General features: G+C 45.9%; 1 protein-coding gene across 2 annotated transcripts in view; it reads right to left on the bottom strand.

The window, feature by feature from the left end:
- The window catches only part of LOC121583560 (transcription factor SOX-6-like), a 107,234-nt gene that overhangs the window by 38,765 nt on the left and 41,518 nt on the right, over positions 1-26,951 (bottom strand). For both annotated transcript variants that reach the window (XM_045215062.1, XM_045215061.1), the window contains exons 6-7: positions 11,492-11,612; positions 5,603-5,682 (exon numbers count right to left, since the gene is read on the bottom strand). In XM_045215062.1, the coding sequence (XP_045070997.1) occupies positions 5,603-5,682; positions 11,492-11,612 (201 nt within the window). The remainder of the gene's footprint in view (positions 1-5,602; positions 5,683-11,491; positions 11,613-26,951) is intronic.

Consider the following 26,951-nt stretch of genomic DNA (forward strand, 5'->3'; position numbering starts at 1 on the left):
GTGCACTGTGCCGATGCTTTCCAGTATGGCCCAACATCTGTCTCATCTGCTGGCACCCAACCTGCTCCCCTGCTCTACCCCTCCTCCTTCTCTCCTTCCAGCCTGCTCGCCTCTGCCTCTCTCTCATACACACACACACAAATGCACACACACTCTCAACAACACAATCCTTCTCATCTTGGATCTAACTATCCTAGCCTAACACTGTGTGTGTTCTCCAGGCCCAAAGCTCCTAGCCATCAGTCAGGCCCCTGAACCAGCCCTCACATTCAGCGCCTCTCATTGCATTATCCACACTATCTGTCCATCTGTCCATCTGTCCCTCTGTTCACTAAAGAGTCTATCCAGCTGCTCACCTAGCCATCCCATTAGCTCTCCTCCTCTCCATACACAGCTAGCACTGCTGCACTGCTCTGGGTTACCTTCAAAGACCACACTCCTCTCTTCTCCTCTCCTCACAAACAGAGAACCAGCTGCTCTCTCTCTCTCTCTCTCTCTCTCTCTCTCTCTCTCTCTCTCTCTCTCTCTCTCTCTCTCTCTCTCTCTCTCTCTCTCTCTCTCTCTCTCTCTCTCTCTCTCTCTCTCTCTCTCTCTCTCTCTCTCTCTCTCTTTTTCTCTCTCTCTCTCTCTCTCTCTCTCTCTCTCTCTCTCTCTCTCTCTCTCTCTCTCTCTCTGTGTCTGTCTCAGTTCTTCTCTCTCTTTAAACTCAAAGTCGAAAGTGCTTCACTTGTTGTTGGTGATGGCAGAGGCCCCAGTCTCTCCACACATCCGGAGTACACATGCATTTGCCTCCAAACAAAAGATAATACCAGGTTTCCTGCTCTCCCTCTCTGTCTGGGAGTCTTTGAGACTCCGAGTCCTCCCTGTCACTCCAGCCGTCTCAGCCACTGAGTGCCCTTCACACGCATCTCTCGCTGCTCAGATCTGGTCCGGTTGTCATTGTAGCACGTGGGCTGCTTTTCATGTGTTTATGACAGCAAGGCTAGAGCAGGTTTAGCATTGGGCCTGAGTGATGCCATTTCCACTGTGATGGATGGTAATTGCAGTGTAAAGTCACCACTCAGGCAATTTAACATCCAATATTTTACAGCTTAAGGATGTGGCGGTCCTGTGCAATTTGAGGAAGAAAAGGAGTAAGAGTGCACACAGAAAGAGGCAAAAAAAATAAATGAGAGAAAGAAAGAAAGAGGGTAATATACAAAGTAGGAGATGGAGGAGAAAGCAGGGAGATATAGATGAGAGAAAGTGATAGAGCGAGACTGAGGGGCAGAGAGAGATAGACTAAAATTGAGATTTGACTGATTGAAAGCAGAGGGTCCTATTTGCTGCTCTCTCTGATCCTCTATAGAGGGGACACAGATGTTCCGCTTCATCCAATGATGCTTTCACTAAAACTGCTTAAACGTCAAAGTCTGGTTCCAATGATAAAAAACAGTCCTGTCTAAAGTTCCCTCTCCTGTTTATCACCCTGGTAAAAGAGCCCAACAATATATCAGGCCCACATCAGCTTTAAGGAAATTGTTTTTCACAGGGCAATTTATGGGAGAGGGGATAGTGTACAAACAACAAATTAAGTGCAACTCCAAATAGAAAATTATTTTGTGAAATTTAAGGAAATTCTTCTCTTGTCTTGTCCGCTCAATTGACTATAGTGGGTGGCGGGGCTCATCGGGGGTACAATCTGAGCACAATTTCCCCTGTTAGGTGAGCTGTGTCAGTTGTAATCAGGGCAGGACAGTCCAGGATGGAGCCATTGTTTCCTGCTTGTCCTGAGCTCATCCCAGGCCTGAGTGGACCCTAATGAAGAGGGGCACTCGGTCGGAGGGATAGTTTACACGCCTTCTCTCCTGTGACTCGTAGACGAGGGCCAATCTGTCAGGGAAGCATTGAGTGAAATTGCCCTGTGTACTGAAAATGCCTGGTGACAGCCTCTCCCTGCCAGCCACCATGGCCACGCCATCCCACCCTGTATTGACAAGCAAATTACACTCTCCAACACTCAAACGCACCGACCAAGATTAATTTACATCCATCAGCCCTAAACCTTTGTTACCTTGGTTTTTTATGCCTGGAGAGGAAGGGCAGAGAGAGGGGGAGTGAGAGGATCCTCCACGTAGGGCCCATACTGTTATGACAGTGGAGATTGTGAGCGGGTGCGTGGCCAACATTAAGACTGACAGAGCGGCTAGCATCCCTGACTGGATGGTTGAGCACATTACTGCTGCTGCATTGTGGGAATTAATTCCTCCAATAAGACACTTTTTTAAGGTTCATATATTTCACAATCTAAACTGAGTAAATTGGTGAAAATTATACCTTGCCAGGCTGCTGACAGTGAGATATATTTTAATTAGAGAGGCATGCTGAGCCAATGCCACGCAGGGGGAGGGTCCTCAGCCCAGGAAGTTGAAGGGGTTGCAGGTGAAGGGGGGGGTCGCTGAGTCTCAGTGCTTCCTGTCTGGTGATGCGTGAAAACCAAACTTTGTGATATGGCCATTACTGATGATCACACCCAGAACACACACACTTCTGTCTGGCTGATCCTCCACAGGATCTCCTCAGCAATTAGCAGCAGAGATGCTTTGTTAAAAGATTAGCATGTAGAATAAGAGCCTACACAGAATAGGAGAGACATCAGAAATATACTGGATGAAAGAATATGATAAACCACTGGGCACAGACAACAGCTCAATGTATAGATTTACATTTGGGTGAGTAGTCAACTAACGTGAAATCAACATAAAATGTCACGTCATCAGATTTAGGTTAAAAGTTGGTTGGCAAAAATAGGAAATTCCCTTACGTTGATGACTTTAAAATAATCCAATCAGTTTTCCACGTTAATTAAACGTCATCATTGCCCAGTGGGAACTAACATCATAATGTAATGCTTCCTGTACTTAGTTGCACCGCTCAAATTAGTTGTCCTCTGACTGACAAGGAGCCACAGTGTAAGCCAGAGAGCATGACCACTTACGCAGTGCTGTACTTTCTAACTGCCGGACAAAGTGTCTCCTCATATCCTCTCACCACAAATGACACATCTCCTCTTTGTCACTCTATTTTTCTTGTTGACTAAAAGAACATATTGTCTGCTTCTTTTGTCCTGATGTGACTTGTGTGACACAGAGCTCCTGCTGTGTTCTCTCTTGGCGTCTCCCTCTGTTTCACTGGTAGACTTGAGGGAGATGGGCGATGGGAGCTAACACTATTATCACTATGAGAGGAGACAGTGAACTTAACTTAATCACTTGCATCTCTGCCTTCATATTCTGTTTGAATCATCCTGTCTCCCAGTGCTTTGTAGAAGAAGTGATAGGAGTCACATGGTTAGCTTGTTGATCCCAGCACTAAAGAAAAGGGCATGTTTGACTTGCCTTGCTGTTTTAAGGGAGACTCTATGCAGGGTAAATAGCAGCCGGCAGCCGAAATATACGACAGGCGGACAGACTTCAATTAATAGGAATGCACCTCTTTTTGTTTACTGTGTTCTCTAAAGGTCAGCCAAGTCATGGTCTTGGAGGCTCTGTTTTCGCCCATTCCCAGGGTTAAATACGTTATCAGAATTAATGACTGAAGCCCCCTCCTCACCCCTTCAAATATATGACTAGCCCATCTGACCTAGAACACCATTATAAATAGACACTCAGTAGACCTAGACTGTGCTTTCCTCAAGCTTTCTCTATGATACACAAACAGAGAGTAACACACACACACACACGCAAGAAAAACATGAACAGACTTATCCCGCACCTTCCACGTTCCCAAATGTTCTTCCCATGGCTGCATGGCTCACTGCGTGATAAAGCAGGGCTCTCCAGCTCCAACTGCAAGTATTGTTAGAACTTGCCAAGGCTCATTAATGCTGAGAGCGATAAGCTCTGAAGGACAAATTGTGTTCATGTATCAGCGAGAAGAAAAGGTTACAAGACACTTTCCTCTCAGTCTTCTCCTCCTCCCTCCTCCTACTCCTGTCTCACTCTGGTTTTGTTTAGCTTCCATCCTGGCTATCAGAGAGCTTAATGTCTAATTGCTATCAACAGCTTATCACTGGTGTTGACAAAACAACAAGCGGGCACAAAAGCAGGCGCTTGGAGAGCTGTTTTTCTTTCTTCCTTTCTCCTTTGTTTCAAAGGCAGAACATTAAAGTCTACATATTGCACTGATGATCCTTATTCAAGTAGTTTCAGAGAGCCTTAAATATTTATGATAACACAGTTTCAAAAGATATCCTCAATCTTCATACTTCACAGAACTGCAAAGGGCGCTTTGATAATTTCTTAAGCAAGCAGGCAGGAGTAATAGCATTAGTGTAATTGTACAGAGGGTTTCGCTGCTTCCCATAGCCATTCTGTGTATTGGTTATGTAAATAGAACTCAGAGAAAGTAACCTGGGGAATACATATTGTCAATTTGGATAGAAAGAGCATGCTCGGGCCTGGAGAGAAGAGGAGCTGGATGGTAATAGTGATGATAATTATAACGGTAATGACTATGAAGATGGAACCCAGATAATTATCTTTATTAAACAGTATAGCCTGGGGTTAGCCCCTGACCCCAGTTCAGCTCTAACAGCTTCATGTGAACGCTCCTGGAAGGGCCTGCAGGGCTTTGGAGTCTATCCCAGCATTCTCTCCTTCTGTTCAGGAATCAAGCTCGCTCTCTCTCGCTCTCTCTCTCTTTTTCTGTCTCTCTCTCTGTCTCTCTCTCTGTCTCTCTCTCTCTCTCTCTCTCTCTCTCTCTCTCTCTCTCTCTCTCTCTCTCTCTGTCTCTCTCTCTCTCTCTCTCTCTCTCTCTCTCTGTCTCTCTCTGTCTCTCTCTCTGTCTCTCTCTCGTCTCTCTCTCTCTCTCTCTATCTCTCTCTGTCTCTCTCTCTCTGTCTCTCTCTCTGTCTCTCTCTCTCTCTCTCTCTCTCTCTCTCTCTCTCTCTCTCTCTCTCTCTCTCTCTCTCTCTCTGTCTCTCTCTGTCTCTCTCTCTCTCTCTCTCTCTGTCTCTCTCTCTGTCTCTCTCTCTATCTCTCTCTCTATCTCTCTCTGTCTCTGTCTCTCTCTCTCTCTCTCTCTCTCTCTCTCTCTCTCTCTCTGTCTCTCTCTCTGTCTCTCTCTCTCTTGCTCTCTCTCTGTCCCGATTACATTTAGACTGCACGCCCCTCTGTCTGTGCACACAACACACACTACTTTAGGTCACACACACACACACACACACACACACACACACACACACACACACACACACACACACACACACACACACACACACACACACACACAAGTGAACTCTAAAACAGTGTAACACAGGAACAGAAATACAGTAAACAGTCTCTGTCTGATAGATTCTACAGGAGGTGATTAAGGTAACTGGAGTGATTTTCATTCCCTCTAATAACTATTATCATCCTAACTCCCGTCTCTGGTGGAGCTATGGGGTTAAATCCTCTAGAAAACAGGGTAAACTGCATGTGTAAGGTGATAAGCTTGTAGGAGCTAGGGCCTCCAGGATTATTTAGTGCGCAGCTCATTACTTAGCATACAGCTGCTTAGCCGTTTTTCTGCCCTGGGCTTGGCGGGCGTCCCGAGCAGCATTCTTTGTCATAGCACATACCTGAAGCTGGAGGGGGCTGAGTCCTGACGCTGCCGCAGCTGCCATTGTGGATGGAATGAACTGCACCGGGTAGTTATCACCTGTCGGGAGGGAGAGGACAATGTGCACAGGTTGAGACAATGCGCTAAGGGAGCCGGGCCCACAGTGGCCAGGCATGTGCCAACACAGTCCCTGGGCCCTCCTCTCCCTCTCCTCTCCTCCTCTGGGCCCTCGGCTCCCGGCCCAAACATCTGCATTAACAAAAGGCTCAGCTGGGCCGACTGGAGCAGGATTACTCAGGAACGTATCCCTCCACCACACTACATCCCTCCTCACTCCCACTCCCTGCTCTCCTCTCCATCTCCACGCTGGAAACCAACAGGCACTATGAAAGGTGTGTGTTAAATATCTGTGTGATTATAAGTGATTACACAGAGGAAGTGGAGTGTTCTCTCAGGCATTTGTAGACATGCCCTGCTATTGTTTCACACAACATTGTTTGTTTGGCAGTGAGAGTCTTGGCAGACAAGAAGGAACAGTGCTTTAAGAAACTGGTTAGAACAAGTGTACTGTTACAATAACACGGTTAACAAATAACATTTTTATCTTGCTATCACATCAATCTAACCAGTATGAATTACCCTTTTTATATAATTTGTATTTTATTGCTTTACAGTGCCTTGGCTAGCTGTCAGTGAGTTTGAAGGACAGTCTATATGATTGATGTTGTGGGAGTGTTGAGTCTAACTCAGTACCAGAAGCCTTTACACTCAGCCCAGTGTGTTCAGACAGACAGACCAACCCCGGTGAGATGGGCCAGGCCAGTACTGTAGCCTACTAGGGGTTGACTGAAGCATGTGTACTGAGGGTAAATTGGCCCTAGTTCAGACCCCACTTCTACCTGTCACTTCATATGGTGCCATTAAGCCACAGGCATGACGGTGAATGTATATACCTTCTGTTTTGCGGAAGACACATTTCAGTTGAAAGCATTCAGTTGTACAACTGACTAGGGAGCCCCCTTTCCCTTTCAATTTCCCTTTTACTTCCTTCACCCTCACTTTGCAGTCTTGTACAGCACAGCACATTGTGATACAGCCAGGAAATTCCATCCCCATTTAAGGCAGGGGCAAATAAAATCACGCCAGTGAAGTGATTTCAAATTGTCTCGTAGAAAGGGTGCGGTGTGGGTCGTTACAACCCCCATGGGCTTTTTTCTCTCAATGCACCTCTCCTGCATGAGTATATACTGCAAACAGATGGAGTGGGGGAGTTATGCGTGACTTCGAGGGGGCTCAATGACAAGTCATGTGAAACCAGGGAGGGGTCAGCTGCCAAGTGAGGACACCACCGGCACTGTACTGGGGGGTCTGGAGGGGGGTTTCGGGGGGTCTAGGGGGTCCAGGGTTGTATAAAGACTCCAGTAGACTGGGCGTGCTGCCAGCCTGGTGTCAGTAATGAAAGAGAATCAGGGTTTCAAGGGTGCTGCTGTCCTGAGGACGGCTGATCCCATGACTGATCCCATGGTCAGGCCTGGGTGATGGATCACTAGGAGGCTCCAACAGGGGAGGCCAGATGACGCCATGGCTGTGTCAGAGCTGGGTACATAACTCTGGCATATGGAGAAGGCACGCTATGGATAGGGTGTTTGTTGTCACTCCTGGAACTGCTGAGGGGATGAGATGGATGGATTCCCTTCATCATGACAAGTCGGCTGCCGTAGCCCTGATGCAGCACAGTGATCACTGTGATCAAAACAGGATCTCTCATCCATCCACAGTGAACCAAACTCAAGGGTGATTTCTGTCCTGTCAGAGCTTACATACAGAGGGTCCTCCATAGGAATCAACCAGTAATTTACCTCTGATATGGTCGGTACTACCAACGAGACCAGTATCAAAGACATTCCCTGTCCAACAAGACAGATGGGGCCAACGAGCCCCTAGCTGTTCAACATCATAATGCTATAGAGAAAGTGAAAGCAGAGACAGACAGGAGCTGCTGAATAATGTTTGAAGGTCTCTGTAGGTGATAGTAATGGTGGAGAGAGAGGTTCAACTCATCCTGCATTCCTTTCTCAGCCAGGTATCATGCTGCAAAACGGGCCAAATTAAGTGGAGTTGTGTGGGACTGAACGGCATCGGGCCCTGACCCTCTTTATCGGTGAGCACCCTCATCTAGTGCAGGGCCCTCCAGCTGCCTGGAGCCTGTGCTTGAAGACACCACAGCATGAGAGCATGGGCTCAACACTAATGAAAATGAGTGGGTAGGACTATAGAGCAGGGCCTGACGCAGGAGAAGAGAAGATCCTTTCTCTAACAGAGCTCTTCACAACTAGGAACCTGATGCTAAGGGCAAGGGCAATCTAAAATATTCTGTCAGAATACTTGAGTTCTTTGAAAACAAGTGGCTATGGAATGAATGTTCAATTACTAACTCTATGCCCTATTTCATTTTCTCTGTTTGAAGTGCTAACAATGTCTCTATCCAGCTAAACAAGGCGGTGAGAGAGTTGGTGTTAAACAACAATTAGAAGGCCTAACACTTGTGAGCATGAATGGCTGACACAGATTCCATGGAGCTCTTATGCAGCTACTGTATTCAGTCACAAGAGGGACAGGCCCGTCGGTTATTGTGGGCCGGCCGAAACAGAAGTGTGGCAGGAGTCATTCCAGCAGGGTGTCTATGTGTGTCCTCATCATAGCATAGGGACCCAATGACCATGGAGTCATTTTGCAGGCCCATTAGACTACTATCAGAGTGAATGTCTCTGTGTCCATGTAAACAGAGCGAGCTGGGGTCTATTTGTTTAAAGGATGACCTGCGTCTCTGCTCTGCCATGCAACGTCAGGGCCATTGAGCACAGTGTGCAGAGTAGTTCTGTCGTTGTGGCAACACAGCGGGGTCAGGGTCATAAGCAGTGGTCCCTGGGAGGGTCTGTCTCATAAAGATGACATCAGATTAGTGTGCCCTAGCGTGGAAGTGAACGCTTGGCCACTTCACTAGTCTTCATGGAGGGTGGACACAGCAGCATCCTCTGCTCTATCAGACTGGTCATCAGATGGGATCTTGTGTTAGGGGGCTGAGGATAATAGAGCCGTTAAGCTACTTCAGTTGATGATGGTAGTCATTGGTAGTCACTTTCAGACCTTTTTCCTTTTCTTTATGAATAACTCATGAATAATTCAGGATCTGTGTGTACACATGGCGACCCATGCATGCCATGAGTCCATAATACCTCCTGTTATTTGTAATAAAACATTTTTTTATGTCAAATGTATTAAAGAAATCAAACTGGCAAAATAATCCCCTCAGGCGCTTTGTTCAAGCTGTCATGCCTCTGTAGTTCCAAAATAGCGGACTTTTTTTTTCATCCTGTGGCTTTATAGTAAATGTATTAGCTGCACTAGCACACCTTTTAATGTTCTGCTATGTACCTGCTGACTAGACTAGCCAATCTTACTCGACCCCCTCTGCCTCCCTGCATGTCCTGGAGTTACCTCAATGTTGTGATAAGGTGCTTACAACAAATGTATTTCTGAGAGCATTCAGGACAGACAAAAGGAGGCCTGGACTTTCCCTCCCCCCAGGTCGGTCAGGGAGATGAGAAAACCCTTGCATGTGCAATTTGACTTTCCTTCCAGCCGATAGTCAATGTTCAGCAAGAAGGAAGAGGAATGCCCCAGCCATAGGGCTAAGGGGAGAGAGGCTGTGTGGCTGGGTCCACTCTGGGGCAGGGATCTGACTGAATATTTAAGGACAGAATCCCAGAGTGGCACATCTTTCATTCTCAGCAACACTGAGGCGAGGAGATCAGGGCGCGAGGTTACTGCCCTGGCAGGGAGTCGAACAACATGTCGTAGCAATTTCCCACAAATTTGTTTTGGGATTTGGAATGTGTTGCGTGTGGAGCCATTCTGTTTCTCTGTTCGTCACACAAAGGGAGAGGGAGGCATGCTGCTACAGGCAAGGGGAGAAGAGGCACCTCTGGGAGGGGGCCTGGCCTGCACCCTTCATCCCCACAGGACAAATGACGCTCGCCCCCCTCCTCTTCCTCCTCTCACTTTTACACTTTAACCTTGACTCTTCTAATCTCTTCTTTCTACTGCTGTCTGTCTGTCTGTCTGTCTCTGGGTGAGTGACGTGTCAGCTCATCTCCATAAAGAGATACAGAGGAACAAGACACTATCTCAGGATAGTATGTATAGACATGAATACTGTAATGTTTCTGGTGCTATCACATTCCACCATTCGCAGTATGTTTAAATTGACATCTAAGCTGTACATAATCCTTTGAGCGATTGATGAGTACAGTGAGGGAGTGAGGGGGTCAGGGATGACCCAGGTAGAGTATTGTGTTACCGCAGCAGGCAGCTCCCTCAGCAGATTCTTCCACAGTGATTACAGCCAGAGAAGTCAAGACACTTTCATGTTGAAAAGCTGTTTACATTCCAGTGCTCCTTTACTCATATCCATTGTTGAACAGGCATGCTGCCTTGGAGATGAACACAGAACACTCCCCAAGGCTTGGCTCCATTTCCAAGGTGACATGGAGTAATGTACGTCATCTGCCTTGGCCTTACTGACTACACTTTTCTTTGATGCTGTATGGAGACTGGGATATGAGTAGTGTACAGATCCTATGATAACTGGGGCAGTGAAAATTAGGACTGAAAAAAAAGCATTACTGACATAAAATACATTTCAAGTAAATGTATGAAATATATACCCATAATAAATATGTAGGATAGAGTATATTGGGAAAGGTCCTTCATCAATGTCATAATATTACCCATGCTGTCAAAATGCACCTGTGTTTGTGAGGTGGAAAACTGCATCTCCATAACAGTGAGGGGTAGACAGAAAACAGGACAGACAGATAACAGGACAGACAGAAAACAGGACAGACATAAAACAGGACAGACAGAAAACAGGACAGACAGAAAACAGGACAGACAGAAAACAGGACAGACAGAAAACAGCACAGACAGAAAACAGGACAGACAGAAAACAGCACAGACAGCAAACAGGACAGACAGAAAACAGGACAGACAGAAAACAGGACAGATAGAAAACAGCACAGACAGCAAACAGGACAGACAGAAAACAGGACAGACATAAAACAGGACAGACAGAGTCCGGACAGACAGAAAACAGCACAGACAGAAAACAGGCCAGACAGAGACACAGGACAGACAGAGACACAGGACAGACAGAAAACAGGACAGACAGATAACAGGACAGACAGAAAACAGGACAGACATAAAACAGGACAGACAGAAAACAGGACAGACAGAAAACAGGACAGACAGAAAACAGGACAGACAGAAAACAGCACAGACAGAAAACAGGACAGACAGAAAACAGCACAGACAGAAAACAGGACAGACAGAAAACAGGACAGACAGAAAACAGGACAGATAGAAAACAGCACAGACAGCAAACAGGACAGACAGAAAACAGGACAGACATAAAACAGGACAGACAGAGTCCGGACAGACAGAAAACAGCACAGACAGAAAACAGGCCAGACAGAGACACAGGACAGACAGAGACACAGGACAGACAGAAAACAGGACAGACAGAAAACAGGACAGAGACAGGACAGACAGAAAACAGGACAGACAGAAAACAGCACAGACAGCAAACAGGACAGACAGAAAACAGGACAGACAGAAAACAGGACAGACAGAAAACAGGACAGACAGAGACAGGACAGACAGAAAACAGGACAGACAGAAAACAGGACAGACAGAAAACAGGCCAGACAGAGACACAGGGCAGACAGAAAACAGGACAGACAGAGACACAGGACAGACAGAAAACAGGACAGACAGAAAACAGGACAGACAGAAAACAGGACAGACAGAGACACAGAAAGAAACAACAGGGAGAAAGAGAGGAGCATACCTGGCTTGTAAGAGATTCCCGGTGGGAAGAGAAAGCCCTGCTGGGCTGCAGCGGCTGCTGCCAGGGTGCGTTGGTCGTGTGGAAAAATGGGGATCATGAGCGGAGGCATGTGACCCTGGACCTGCTGAACAGAGAGAGAAGCGGAGATCAGAGAGAGGCCTAGCTGAGCTACAGACACAAAGAGCAGCACACTGAGGCAAGCAGGCAGGCAGGGGGAGAGGAGAGGAGAGGGGAGCACAGAGCAGATCACAGCCCGGCCTAACGTGTCCTGACAGGGGGCTCTGCGGCTCTGACGGCCCTCGTGTGCTCACACAATACCTGGCCCGGCCACGTCTGTTCCTAATCCCCCAACACTATTTCACATCGGAACATCAAAGGACCCCGCCGCACGCGCATTGTTCACCCCCCCGAGGGTGTGACACGTGGGAGGCAAAGGATGGGAATTGAGGTTACAGGATGTATTTGAGCACCTGTAGAGGGTTGTGTGGTGTGTACGGTGTGTGTACGGTGTGTGTACGGTGTGTGTACGGTGTGTGGGATGACTGATGGTGACAGATACAGACAGGTATGTGAATAGATCAACACAATGTCCTTAGGCTGTTCTCTATAGTGTTGGTGGTGTGGTGAGATGGGAGGTCGAACCATAACGCTTTATACAGACATGCACAAACACACAAACAACCAGCTGCCCTGACTGACAGGGGAAGATGAGCTCAGATATACAGCCTTTATCGCATAGTTTTGGAGGATCTTTTATACAAACGATAAAAGCCCATGGCGATAATTTACAGCAACCGGCTTTCAGCTGGGGAAAAAATTGAAGGCAGTCCAAAAGCGCTGTCTGTTTGTGATATTTCATCTTAACGTCCAGAGCCACGCCCTGCCCCCCACATATTCTACACTGCTCCTCAAACTGTCTAAACTGTTTCAGTCTAACATTATTAACCTTCACCGTCCACGCTGAAGCTGACTCTCCTGTTCTGACTCTCTACGGCAAGAGGAGAAATATGTGCTCTCGCTGTGTGTGTGAGTGTGTGTGTGTGTAAGTGTGTGTAAGTGTGTTTGTGTTGTGGATGCCTCTTACAGGCAGTGTAGTGTGTGGGGGGGTTTGGAATGAGACACATGTTGAGAGCTGAAGCAGGGCCCAATCTGACTGTGATCCTCTGCTTCCTGCCTGCCGGTGATGGGGCTCAGCTAGGCTGTGTTGGGCCTGCAAGGGTTAATCTAGCACCGGGCCAGCCTACCTCAGGGGAACCCGCCTGGAAAACGGGTTAATAAAGGTCAGCCCCCAAAATAAACACTTTACAGAATGTTTCTCCATTCATCCCTCTTTAAAATCAACTTGCAATAAAACGGGTCTGGGTGCAATTACTGCCGCAGCATTGGGGCATGAAATCAACCTGCTTCGAGCAATGACTTTTCCCCCACGTTCTAGCTGAGGTCTGCTTATGATCTCCACTTTTTATTCCGTCTGCTCCCCCTGTGTGCCCTGATCTGGTGCAGCAGTGCCTGTTCCCCACTGCTATATGTCCTCAGGACCACTCTATCGATCTGGCCAGAGGTGCAGAGGTAGACTGAAAACTAAATAAATAACACTTTCTGTCTACGGAGCTTTTCAACAAAGTGCAAGTATAGAAAGTACATCAGAAAGGAATGGAGAAGTATAGCATTTCCTTTTTCTTTACTATAATCTGAAAAGTATTTCCGTAAAATGTGCTGCGGCTGGAGAAAAGTACATGACCTGGAATAAAATGTATTTTTTATTGGGATTGGTGTTCCAGGTTTCCAGGTAGAGCGGATGAAAGATGGCCCTTGGCCCCGCATGTATAGAACATATGGGAAAACGCAACAATTAATGTCCCAACATGAGTTAGAGCCAGCGACAGGTGAAGGGGTACCCTGGGGAACAGGGCCTGCCCTGTGTTGGAGTGTTTGTACTATAAAACCAGATGAAGTATTTTTCTGAATGTACTGCACTCACGGTGCAGAGAAAGATTCTCTGAAGCAGACACTCTCCCTCCCGGTGTGTCAGTATTGAGTGTGTTAGTCTACCCTCAGGAAGGTTATTAAGGTCAGTCACATACATAATTGCAATTAAAACCTTACTCGCAGTAAACTAGCAAAACAAATCACGCTAAAGCCAGGGTGTTACACTGAAACAGCTGCTCCAACGTAAGTGGAACTATTATTAAAATAAGCTGAATACACTGTGGCTCATAGATTCAACACATTTCATCATAATTATATTACTCCATAGCTATAAACGGCTTATATCACTGATAAATATTTATCTTAACTATTCCCTGTCATAATTTTTTGAAACAGTAATATCATCAATTTAGTTCTCTAATGAAATCAGACATACATCTTTGTTCATACAAAAGACTGAAATAAATATGTTTAGGCATGTCGACACTAATTACTGTAGGGATCACTCTAGGAGCAGAATTAGATTCTGTTCAGATATCTGATGCCATATAATTGGAATCTGAGAGAAAATCTATATCAAGAAAATACAGTGTCAATCAGACAATCGCTAAATTCATCAAATATCCTGAATGTTGCCTAAAAACAAAACTGTAAATGAAAAGGGAAATCTATCCAGTGACAGCACTGTGTTTTTATTGAATAGATATCACAATAAAGAGATTTACCCAGGCAAGAGGAAATGTAAATGTGCATTGGGGGAAAATACGTGCATTGGGTTTGAATGGTTGTGTTTTACAGTAATGAGCACTGTGCATTAAACTTTAATTTACTCTGCTAATGTCAGAGAAAGGGAAATCAAATCTGGAGAAGCTTCAAAGTGCTATCTAATAGTGGAGGTTTGCCTTCAGCCTGTCAATTAACACATGGCACGGTAGTTGAGCAGACAATGCATTTATCAATTTACACATTATCACTGTCATTTTCCGTTGACTGGAAATGAATGCCAGTTATGAGGATACGTTGTTGATAAATTACAGATCAGCTCCCAGACAAAAGATTTCAATTTCAGTGTATGTTTGTGTGTTTGTGTGTGTCAGTTTCTCCACCCTTTGTGGCAACACCCAGACCCTGAAAGAGTTACCCTCAAGTTCATCTGCCTATTGGCTGGGTGCCCAGAATATTTCTATTGCCAGGATGATCTTGAGGAGTCTGATAGAATGAAGTGTCCTCCCCACTCCTGGTGAATACAGCGCATTGTTACACTGGCACTGCTCTCTCTTTGTCTTAGCACTGCTAAGCACTGGATAATACCATTTCACGCCATCTGCCCCCAAAGCTTCATTAAAGATACATGAATGGGCTATCTTATGAGGAACAGGTGCTATTGTTAGTCCCCGAACGGACTGAGGATCGGACTCTGAATACTTGAGGAAGAGCATCTGTAGTGATCAGTCAGACAGATAGTTGGCTGGGGCTGCTCCCTCTGCCAGCACACACACCAACAGAGGTCTCCAGGGGTGAGAGAGGCCTCTCAACCGCCTTGCAACATGTATCATCAATTCAGATGACCTGATGAAGTCTGTACCAGTCCAGTGCGCAATCTGTTTTCCTCTCAACGATGTGCTTGCATAATGAGAAAAGGCACTAACTCTCAGTTTTAATTAGATTTAACACTGTGAACAAGATCTAAAAGAAACAGAATAAAAAAATTACACAAACATATCTGTGAATATAATAAAAAATGACTGACAATAAAGTGTGTAAATCCAGCTTGAGTATATAGTGAGCGTCATTCTAACTGAATCAATGTCATTAGTGGAAGCGTTGACATCAGCACTACAGTGTTGTAATGGTTTACAGCAGCACCTAATCCTGGGGTCAGCCAGTGCAGAGAGCAGAGACAGCTAGAGGCCTGGGATTGACCATGGTCAGATTACCATTAGACACACTCAGAGTAAGAGACAGGGCTATCACACACACACTGACAAACAAACACACAGACACATGCACGCACACAAACACGCGCATGGAAACAAACACATACAGGTGCAAATGGAGATGTACAAGCCATTACTGTGCTCAATAGGGCCCCTGTCAGTACCTATGCTCTTCACTGTCTGTAGCGGTCTTTACCCAGGGCCCAGCAGACACCCTGCAGCACTACGACCCAGCCCAGCAGGCCCTCCCACACCCCCAAATACTAACACAGTCTAATCCTCACCAAGCGTCACTCTGGGATGCTGTCTTCTTCCCCTTTTTAAAGGAGGAGGGGATTTGTTTTAACATGTCCAAATTCCCTCAACCTTGACAAGATGAGATAGAAGACAGAAAAGGAAAGAAAGAAAATGGCTGATTTTTTTTCTCACTGTGTTTTTCAAAGTTGGAGCTGCTGAGAGGCACAGTGGGAGTCTCAGGTGAAATGTCTAAACGGTAGTGCTACCCAGATGTGTTTGGAGGAATATCAGACCTGTATTTATCAGAGGTTTCATCTTTATTCATTTGATTTAAAGAGAGTCACCCAGAGTATAGGAGTCTAATAACATGACTTGTGCAGTATTACACTATAAAGCTAAATAGACAATTAGGCAGAAAATTGACTAGAAATCACTAACAGGGAGTCTAAATGTGCTTATAAACCTACACTATTTCTGCCAGCTGTTCTGCCACAGCTCCAGCAATCCCACTTTTCACATCTTACCTGAGGAGTTAGAAAATAAATTGGGCTGATATAGTTTTACCTAGAGAGGACTTGCTCCAGCTGTTACTGTAAGTACTGATAGTTGACATGTCGTTTTTTCATTCTACGAGAATGTGATTCAGAAAGTTTGGATGAGTCTACACTAAGCTACCTGCCCTACTCTCAATGAGTCACACACCAAACGCCTGCAAGTGGAAAGCATCTTAGGCGATCCATTTGAAGGTAAAGCGATCTACAGGATGCTGGCAGCCTTGGCTTCATCCCCACAGAAAGCACTGTAACACTGACACCAGACGGTCATGTGAACTCAACACCCGGCCTGCTACTGTGCTGCAGAGAGAGAGAGAGAGAGAGCTGTGCAGGAGTGCTTTCTGGAGCCCAACCAGGAGGAAAATCACTGAATGGAACCACTCATGGGCTCTAGAGTCTGTGCATTACTTTGTTCTAGAGAGTTCAATTCATAAAACAATCCCAGAGATCCCCAAGCACACATTACTCCCACATCACAGGTCATTTATCAGTTAACCGCACCCCTCCAGTGTGAACGCACCACGGCTTTACGCACTAATCCAACACAGGCTCTCACACACACACAGGCACGTGCACACTTACAAAGAAACAATGTGACAGCACAAAAGGGTGCACACACACACACACACACACACCCACACAGACCCACACACACAGTCCAGTGTAGTGGTGTTATCAGAGTCCCAGACATTGTGCTCTGTTTGGTGGCTGTTTGGTGTGTGATGGTAATCAGGCCAGTGGATCGATAGCGCTGAGCCAGACTTTGATCCCTCAGCCTTGTGGCTAGCTGGTATTAAGGCCAGGTCTCCACCTCCACCTCCCTCCCCTCCACCTCCCTCCCAGACTAGAGAACATTGTTCCCTTTACTCTGAAATGGGAGCCCAATCTACTACAGAGGTACAGGTCAGCAACAAAAGGTCCTTGTCATGGACATGACTGTGACCCATCTCCCCCCTCCTCCGGACCCTTAGACCTCACATTTAGCCAGCAGGTAAAACATTAACATCGTCTGCCAAAGGACACAAGTCATTCTCTATTCTGCTGGAGAAGCGTCTGAGGCGTCTGAGCAAGAGTCTGACTAATAACAAGTGTACGCTACGCCGCTGCACTTTGACAACAGGGACTGTCTGGAGGGTAGGGGTGGGGGGTAGTATAAAATAAAAAGTATGCACTCACTAACTGTAAGTCGCTCTGGATAAGAGCGTCTGCTAAATGACTAAAATGTAATAATGGGTAGTGTCCCGTCTCCCTCCAGTTTATCTGCAGTAAAGAGCAGGGTAAGGTGCAGAGGAATCCGACACTGGGGTGAGGTCGGGCCGTCTGGGGAATAACCAATAGATGACTTCTTGTTCCACTAATTCCTTACACAGTAAAACAAGCTCTCTTGGAATGGAGCCATTCCAATATGTCTATATTAAGTCTGCTGCTGTTAAAAAGCAGGGCAGACAGCACCCTCCAGCCCAGCCCCCTCCCTCCCCCTGACTTCCCCTGGTTCCAGGCTGGCTCAAGAACTCTGCACTGACTGGAGGCTGCTGTAATCTACTGTACTATATGCCACACTGGAAACCATTCATACAGTTTGTCAGTACACTAAAGGTTATACCTAAAGAACTATAGGACATTTAGAAGTGTGATGTTTAGGTTATGATAGAAAAAGTAATATGAGACTTTCCAATCATAATGCTGAAAATAAGAATAGAATATGATGCAACATACCAGTATGTTGGTGAATGTTACTGATGTTCAGTAAATTGGTTAAAGCAGTAAAATGTTAAGAGTACAAAGCAGAAGAATTAAGCTACTCCCTGAGAATAGACGTGATCAATGTAGATTCAAGAGAAATTGTATACTTAAGGCAAATTCTTGTAGAGTCTCAATTACCTTAAATGTAATTTCAGTTTGTAAATATTTAAAGTAATTAGATTGGTATTGAATATACTCTCTCTCACACACACAGAGGTGCACACACACACACAGACACACACACACCCACACTATCCCCTCTCCCATATAAATGTCCTGCTATTCTAGGACCACATTCTTACATTACTAACACCTCTTCAACATTACATTTCCACAAAACATGAGATCTGGGTGGATTTTTTTTGTTAGGCACACAATGAAATAGAAGGTAAAAAAATCATATTCTGGCATGGTCTGGTCATAACATTAAAAAGGTTTGCAGTAAACTGGCCAAATCCATGGGGACTCCCTCAAACAGCATGGATAATGACAGGAAAGATGCAAACATACATAAACAAACCCACAAGTGAGTCTGGACCCAGCATCATTATCCCGCATATACATCCCGGCTCTATGGGAATGGGAATAAGCAAAATGCCTCTGACCCTCATTGCAGGGGGTGAGTGGAGTTCTAAAAGAGGTTTGACACGGCCTAGTCAGATAGCCCACCATAACCATGCGTGAACAGGCTGGGGGGATGTGAGGAATAGAAGGATGTGAAGTGTAGGAGAAAATGTGAAATACTATTGGCATATGCCTGTGAAATCCTCTAATCCCTCAACATACTGTTAGGAGAGGCCAATCTCTGAGGGGCAGGAAAACACATGCTCTCCACATAGCATTTTATATTGAATTATTTATCTTCTGATCCTTTTCATGTGTAAATCATCACTTGTAAAAATATACTGATGTACAGTCAAATTTCTGATATTTTCTCATGTAATTCAGTTTATTTAAAACCAACATGTATGATTTATATTTTTATTTTAAACATCTACTGTTTCTGTGAAGATATAAGAACCAACAATTCTAACAACCTCACCATTGTGGAGACTGGGTGGGAGACGGCGGGAGTCTGGAGTGAGTTTATAAGAGAATGTAGTCTGATGGTGGGTCAGAGAGCTGGCTGGCTGGCTGGCGTTGGACCACCCCTAATCTAATAATGGCATTGTCCACATGGCGGCTGGCTGGGCTCTGGGCTGGAGGCTGGTCAGGAGGGGGCTGGAAGAGCAGGGGAGGACTTCCTCTTCTTCCTGTCCTCTCCTCCGCTCCCTCCGCTCCACTCATAGACTGAGCCTCTGTCTTCACAATTGCCTCCCAGCTGCTGCGGCTTGGGAAAACAACAGAGTGGGCTCTGTTGTCCGGCAGAAAGCACGATTGTTACGAGGGGCCACTTTATTACAGGCACATGAGTGTGCGAGACTTTAAAACACGCTCAAATGTCATGTGCACACCGAGTGACGGGCAAGAATAATCCTGGAGAAAACCCCCCTAAAAAACAAAACAATTCTGTGTCTGAAAAAGCGGTGCAGGACAGAACGGGCCATTCATTGTGTTCCGTGGGGAATGCTTGGACTCTCCTCCCCCGAAAAACAAAAAGGTTCTTTTTGCTGCCGCTGCCATGGGCTGAATGCTTTGCTTTGCCACCCGGCCCTAAGAAATACGGGCCCCCTTTCTCCCTGCCGGCTGGCCGCACACACTAGATCCTATTAATGCAGCCCTCTCCCTGTGAGTGTGCCCACTGTGGAGGCCGAGGGGCTGCGCAGAGCCAACGCAAAGACAAAACAGTTTGCTCAACATTAGCAGGGAAAACACTGGCCGAGCGGAGAGGGAGAGGAAACTAAGTCAACTTCACACTGGAGGATGTGTTCTCCGTCAACTGATATTTTCCTTTGGAGCACGGGGGTACAATGAGTGCTAAGTATAAGGCGACTGGCCACCTTCATCCAGGAAAGGATTGTGGGGAGCAATAGAGTTATAAACAGGTGCTTTATAATGATATTCAGAGGTCATAGAGTACGGCTTTATGTATCATAGCTACGGTTGGCCTCGTTTCAGTATCAGTAATGAGCTGTAAAGTGCTCCTGTTAGGGTTATGAAGTTTATTTAGCAGTATTGTCTTATCACAGAGCTCACTAGGTTCCCCTAATGCCTGATGAGATGCACTACAGCTCCAGTGATCTGCTGTCTTGTGTTGATTACTGTTATCACTAGCATTGAGCTGCTATGAGAGGCTGCAGGGTCCTGGCATAAATTACCAAGTCCCAGTGCTTGTTTGGAAACCCCTCAGGTGACTAATTTAAGACAGACACTCAGGTGTGACTTTACACATTACAACTGTTCATGTGACAGCCCTTGTCAAGATGCAGGCAGTTCATTAACGCAGCCTAAACGTGCGAGGTGTGGGAACACAAAGACGCCGCGTTGCCCTGCTGATAATTACAAGACCGCTAGGAGATGTTGTGTCATTAACATTAATAATGGAGGCGTGTTTATGTACATGCTTACATCACCGACAAAGACGTGTGTTCCTAGCATATGTTCCCCAGACAAACGTGCCTTTGTGTGCCAGGCAGGCAGCCTCTATGAACCCATCACATCGTGTAAGTACTGGGGATGTGTATCTTTCAACGTTTACACTCTCCAGTTTGCCATTCACAAGCCAGGGCCCAGTGTCAGAGGAAATGGTTCCTAATGCAATAATAAGGCCATTCAATATCCCCACTCTCTGTGTGTACCTTAACCCTGACCTAACGAAGAAAAGGAAGCCGGAAGAGTCTTTCAGCGGCAAGGGAGACGACGTCGACAAAACCTACAGACCAAATTGTCCCAGATAGCCTGCACTGTTTATATTCTAAATGTCTGAATTTGTTTTAACAGGCCAGCGACGTTACTGGTCTAGCCGTTCATCTACTTAGCTTAATTTCCAAACCATCACAGCCATTGCTGAGGTTGTATCTATTAAGCCCTTTTTGTGCATCATTAAGTTTTAAAAGGGGCGCGATAGCGTTATTGTTCAAATTGCACACGACTTTATTTAACGTCAGCATTTCTTCTGCTTCCTGACAAGAAGTCACATTTCATAACTAATTAAATTGATCCCTCCCCCCGCCCAACGCAGGCCACTAAATGGAATTATTTGCATCCAAGTGTCAATATATTAAATCACAGGGGCTAATGAGTTGGGTCAACGCTTTCTTTTATCTTTAGTCTTGCATGTGCACATCTTCATCAGCTAACAGTCTCCTTTAACTGGTGGATGAGCATGTTATGTAGGGCTGGATCTATAGAGCTATCTCCCTCCCTGGGCTCAAGCCAATATGATTTGATGAGACCGTTAGGACCCCAGCATAATCCCACTACTGCCAGCCTAGCTAAACGTATGAAAACACGCTATCACTTCCTGTTCTATTATTCTCTTGCTATAATGCTAGCAGTTGATCTGGCTGTGCTAATTGGGGAACTTACACATTCCCTTTAACAATGTCTATTTTGGTGTGTTTTGCCAATGCATTAATAAGAGTCTCTTAGAAGATAATTTGCACCCTGGAAAACAACAGAAACATCTGAGAGGCATAAATTAGGAGCCATTATCTTTGTTCAATTAGCAGCCACCCTTGTGTTTATCTAAAGTTCATTTTAAATTATTCACCATTATGTGGTAGCTGTGTGCTTTGTTCCAGCTAAAATGTTCACCAAATAAAATGTTGGGTGGAATTACCGTTCATTGGATTACAAGGGCAAAGCATATTGTGTGTAGACTACAGTACAGTAAGCCAGTAAATTGGGGGAATTACTGTATTGGCTTGTGCCACATGATCTTTAGATAGGGCGTGACGGGCAAGGAACCTTATTACAATGACTGTAAATAATGAAAACCGAGCAGGAGCCAGAGTGACCTTTAGAGAGTATGGCACCGTGCAGAAATGGACCACTTGGGCTGGGGTAGTTGTCTACAAACTGTAGTCAATGACTCACAAACAAGACTCTCTTGCATTTGCCCTGATAATCTTCTGTATGTTCCACTATAGGTTAGAAGGCTACGAGTCATGTTCAAGGAATTTGTGTGTGACTCAGAGACACACTAACAGGAGAGCCACCCACCACACTGCTGCAGTAGGACTGGAGCTGCTCACCTGCACACTGTCTAGCATAGCAGCAGTAGCACCTTACAGACAGACAGACAGACAGACAGACAGACAGACAGACAGACAGACAGACAGACGGCGGGGGCAGGACAGACAGACAGACAGACGACAGACAGACAGACAGACAGCAGACAGACAGACAGACAGACAGACAGACAGACAGACAGACAGACAGACAGACAGACAGACAGACAGACAGACAGACAGACAGGCGCCTCTCTCTGTGCCCATATAGAGGGGGAGAGGGATTGTTGCCTTTATTCAAAAACCAATGTGTGTGTGACACAAAGGGCTCTGTGTTTAATTAGGAGGTCCCTATTGCCTGGGCAGACAGGACCCGCTTTTATAGAGCTTCCCCTGTGAATTCTATCAGCGCTTTGCAACACTGGGACACGGAGCTGCATCCTGAAAATCTCTAAAAAGGCTGCTATTCTTTCTAATGTGTTTTTGTGGGATTTCAAAAACAGACTCAGAGAGACAGAGAAAGACTGGTAGGTTAATAAAAGCAAATGATGTATTCAGGAATTTGTGGCGTAGTCTGTTCATCAACGATAATGGTGAAGAAGAAAAACATGATTAAATTACAGCTCAATGAGTATCTGCATGTAATGGAATGAATCCTACCTTGAGACAGACACACCTACGTAACCTCAACTGTATGCCAATTTGAGCCTTTAAAAGCAAACACTGTCAAAAAAAAAGTTTGATTGTGTAAAGGAACCTTGTGGATACATGTGTCATACCTAGGTTTGTGTAGGTTTGTGTCAACCAGGATTTCGGGAAACCAGGGAATTTATTGAAAGTTCCTAGAATGTTGCAACCCTAGTCATACCCAAAAAATATATATCAAGTGAGAAAGGAAGCTGCTACTGATTAACCCTTTATCGGGGCCCTGGCCTGGCTGGCCCCTGGACCACTGGGCCTGTCATGCTTCTTCAAGCTCTACTGCTGTTAAATGACCACAGCAGAGGGAGGGAGGCCGGCTCCGCAACCCTGGGGATACTGCGCTGCACATATGAGAGGAATCAGGCCCTCGCTAGCTCTTGAGCAGGGCCATATGTCTGTATGTCTGTCTGTCAGTCAGCCAGCCAGGCCCCGGAGAGTAGAGCTTCTCCTCAGGCTGCTCCTTTCTCTGTTAACACTCACCTATAACACACTGACAAACACACAAACCCATAGGATACACACACATACACACACAAATACAAGCACAGACATATCAACATATAAAGGCACCCACATATGTACACAAGTTCTACAGTATGTGTGTTGTTGTGTTGTGGTGTTGCTGTGCTTTATAGGAGTGTGTCTGCCTGGCAGGCTAGGGCTGTGGAGGTGGTTAGCTAGCCCTTGTGTAATTAAATTGCATCTTTAATCTGGGAACTGTCTGCAGCTATTATCATTTAACCCTTGGAAGTCCCCTGCTGTTCCTCCACACCATTTAAAACCACATGTGAGGAAACCTTTTCCACTTTGAAGTGAGCGCTGACAACAAGGCACTGGTCTTTTCTCTTTTAACTAAGGCAATGGAACTTCTTTAAAGCCAAACAACGAGTACGAGCACACTCTGTGCTCTTGGGAGATGCTATGGGTGACAAAATATTATGGGGAGGAAATAATTATGTCTGCATTACATTAGAGATGTTTTTATTTTTACTTTGTATATTTTTATAGTAACATAAATAAATGTAATAGTTCAATAGCCTAAAGTCCAAAACAGCTCCAAATAGAACACATATCTAAGAACAATAATTCTCTATATAAAGTGAATCTACAATAGGCATCATTCCCAGCCAGAGGGATAAATAGAGATGAATGAAGTGTAGAGTGACTCAAAATGAGTGGATCAGTGGACGGTAGGGGTGTGGAGGGCTTGGGGAGAGGGGGGTTGACAGCGGAAGACAGCCACGTGGAGGTCCTTCACAGGAGCAGGAGAAGGAAAAGCAGCTCTGAGCTAGATAAGTAGAACCAGACCTGGCCAATGACGAGAGTGTTTAAGGCTGCTGGATTAAAAGGGTGAACCAACAATGGCCTCCATAGAAAATCCCTATCAGTGGGATAGTTATATCACTGCTAAACATACGATGCAATAACGCCAGCTCAGAGTTAAATTATAAACATAGCTAATTAATTATGGATTGCTCCTGTGTTATTGTTAATGTGAGGACAGACACATTGAAATTGACCTAACAGGGTTTTTCTGATTAAAAGCATCCCCCATTTCATCTGGGGAGCTCCGTTCTTTAACCTTTACTGTGTGAAGATAAAGTTCAGCCTTTCAGGGAATATTTATTATCTTGTGCGTGTGTGTGTCACTTCGTCTCACACCGTACCAGCCCCATCCTTCAGGAATGCATGGACTGTTGCCATCCCCATGCGCAGGAGATACACGGCAGCTCTGAAGCCTTGTGAGAGCGCAGGAATTTCCACCTGGCCTGGATCTGTGTGAGAGCTCTGAGGGCAGAGGGGCTGGTGGGGATGGGGGGCTGGTGGGGATGGGGGCTGGTGGGGATGGGGGCTGGTGGGGATGGGGGGCTGGAGGGCTGGAGCATGGGAAAGGACAGCAAACTGTTACTGTAGCCGGAGAGCTGCACTCCATCACAGCACAGCACGGCAAGGCAGCCCCCCCCCCCCCCACCCCTCTGACTCCCACCTGTCATCACAACCTCCCAGTCAGATGGCCCCTGTGGGCAGGGAGCAGACCTCCAAACAATCACTACCCCAAATACACTGAGGTCCTCTGAGTCTGGAGTTGGCACTGGGTTGGATCAAATGCAGCCATTAGAGAAACTAATACAAATTCCTCCAATCCATGGCGATTATCTCTATGTAAAAATATCCTCTTCACAGAAACATGTGTTTGGCCAACAACAGCAGTCACCACCATTTTATTAACTAATTTCATAGACTGCTACCCATGCTGCTAACATATGGCTGTGCTGCCATTTACTCCTACATAATTACAGAAAGCCATATGAAAGACTCAGCCTGGGCTCTGACGCTAAAATAAACCGGATTTGTTGCTATTGGGGAGGAATAAAAAGTGGGTGTGATTGTCAAGGAGACAGCCCCTAACAGTCCAATCGAGTGCCGGTCGATGTGGTTGATTGATGCAGAGGCTAAACAAACAGGCAGAACAGAGCTCTGCTTAGCGTCTATTTCTGCCTTTCTGTCTCCTTTACTTACTTTCTGGCCGTTACGCTTTGATGACTTTCTTATGTAAGAAACACATGCTCTGTTACGGATCAGATTTACTTCAACATTTTGCTTTTAATTGTCACAAGCCTCTCGTTGATTCCCTAACGGTATTTATCAAGTTTAATACTTGATTCACATAACAGTAATCCTCTCCCTGGACGGAATTAGTTTAACAACAACAAGGGACGGCTAGAGGAATAGAAAACGAGAGTTTGGAAAAAAACACAGAGCCTTGAGCTTTAAACTTCTGATAAGCCCCTAACGCCGTAATCAAAACATCTGCTATCTTAAAACAAGTGACATTGTAATCCCGAAGGACAAAGACTCAATCTTTCTCCCTCCTCTAAGTAGAACTGGATGAAAAGAGAGAGAAGGCCATTCAAAAGGAGACTCGATTAAATTGGACCGTGCCTGGTTCCAGACCACGCTGCCTGTTTCTGCACACCCCTCCCTCCCTCCCTCCCTCCCTCCCTCCCTCAAAGAAAAACCCCTGAAAGTGCATGGCGTACCAGGGAGGGTGTCCAGTTACAGTCCTGGTGTTTTTATTTGGACTCCTCCAGTCTGGTTTACAGCCCCCACTGATGTGATCAGTTACATCATCAATATGGGACCACAATCTGAAGCGCTTTCCCCCTGGAGCCAAACCAGAAGCACTTTGATGGCAAGGAGGAGGATCTCTAGTAAAGTCCACTGTTCTCCATACTAACAGCAGGGTAACCCAATCCCCCAGTGCTGTTTTACCACTGCTAAAAGTCTGCAACATGCAGGCTGGAAGCTTGTTTAGAGTACTAATTAACTCAAAGCTGTTGTATATTAAGAGGACGGGGGCATTTTTAAGAGCGGGACTCTAATGAAAACAGAGTGCCGCCAAGGTGCCTCGCTACCTCGCCCCTGCCTGCCTCATCCCTCCCCTCATCTCTCCCTCATCCCTCTGGTTGGCTATCTTTACGAGCGGCCAGACCAGCGCCACACAGGACAGAGTAAAACTGGGTCACGAGGGGAAAAAATGTAATGAAGTAAGCATTAAAGGACTTGTGGTAGGATAAACAAAATGTCTAACATGATCAAACTGATTTGAAGTTGTTGTGAGAGTAATCTATGCTTGATAAGGGCCTGGTGAGGCTTGTAAACAAGCAGATAGACTGAGGGGAGTGCAGCAGATGGTATAAATAAGTGTCTCTTTTGTTTAATTGTAGATATAGTGGTGTTTCATCAGGACAGATCACAAGGACAGAGTCTGGGGAAAGCTGCCTTGGCTGGAGACACAGATCTTTACATCTAGGGGCCTCTCTATCTGTTTGAAATAGATCCATACACTTTCAGTACCTCCCCAAGTCTGGTGGAAGAGATATAACACCCTCCTCCCTGAACTGCTCATCAAGGGGAATTTCCAGGTAGAACATTAGTCTTTAACCACAGCATGAAAGTGTGGAGTGTGGACCTGTCAAAGTATGATGTGTTGTGGTGGTGTGTCAGCGAGCCCAGGAGTAGAGTCCTTATTAAGGGGGCTTGGTCCCAGGGCATAGGGTGCTTCATTCTAGCGTGTATGCTAGTGAAGGTACTGTGCTCTGTTCTAGAGAGCAGAGTGAGTTCCTCTTTAGTGGAGTGATGGGGAGTCATTTCTCACAAACACTGTGGACAGTGACAGCAGCACCAGAGGGGCCAGCTCTCTGGCCTCTCCAGCAGAAGCAGACATTGACAGTGGGGCCTTTCT

Source organism: Coregonus clupeaformis, unplaced genomic scaffold (genome assembly GCF_020615455.1).
Source record: "Coregonus clupeaformis isolate EN_2021a unplaced genomic scaffold, ASM2061545v1 scaf0362, whole genome shotgun sequence".
Taxonomy (NCBI): Eukaryota; Metazoa; Chordata; class Actinopteri; order Salmoniformes; family Salmonidae; genus Coregonus; species Coregonus clupeaformis.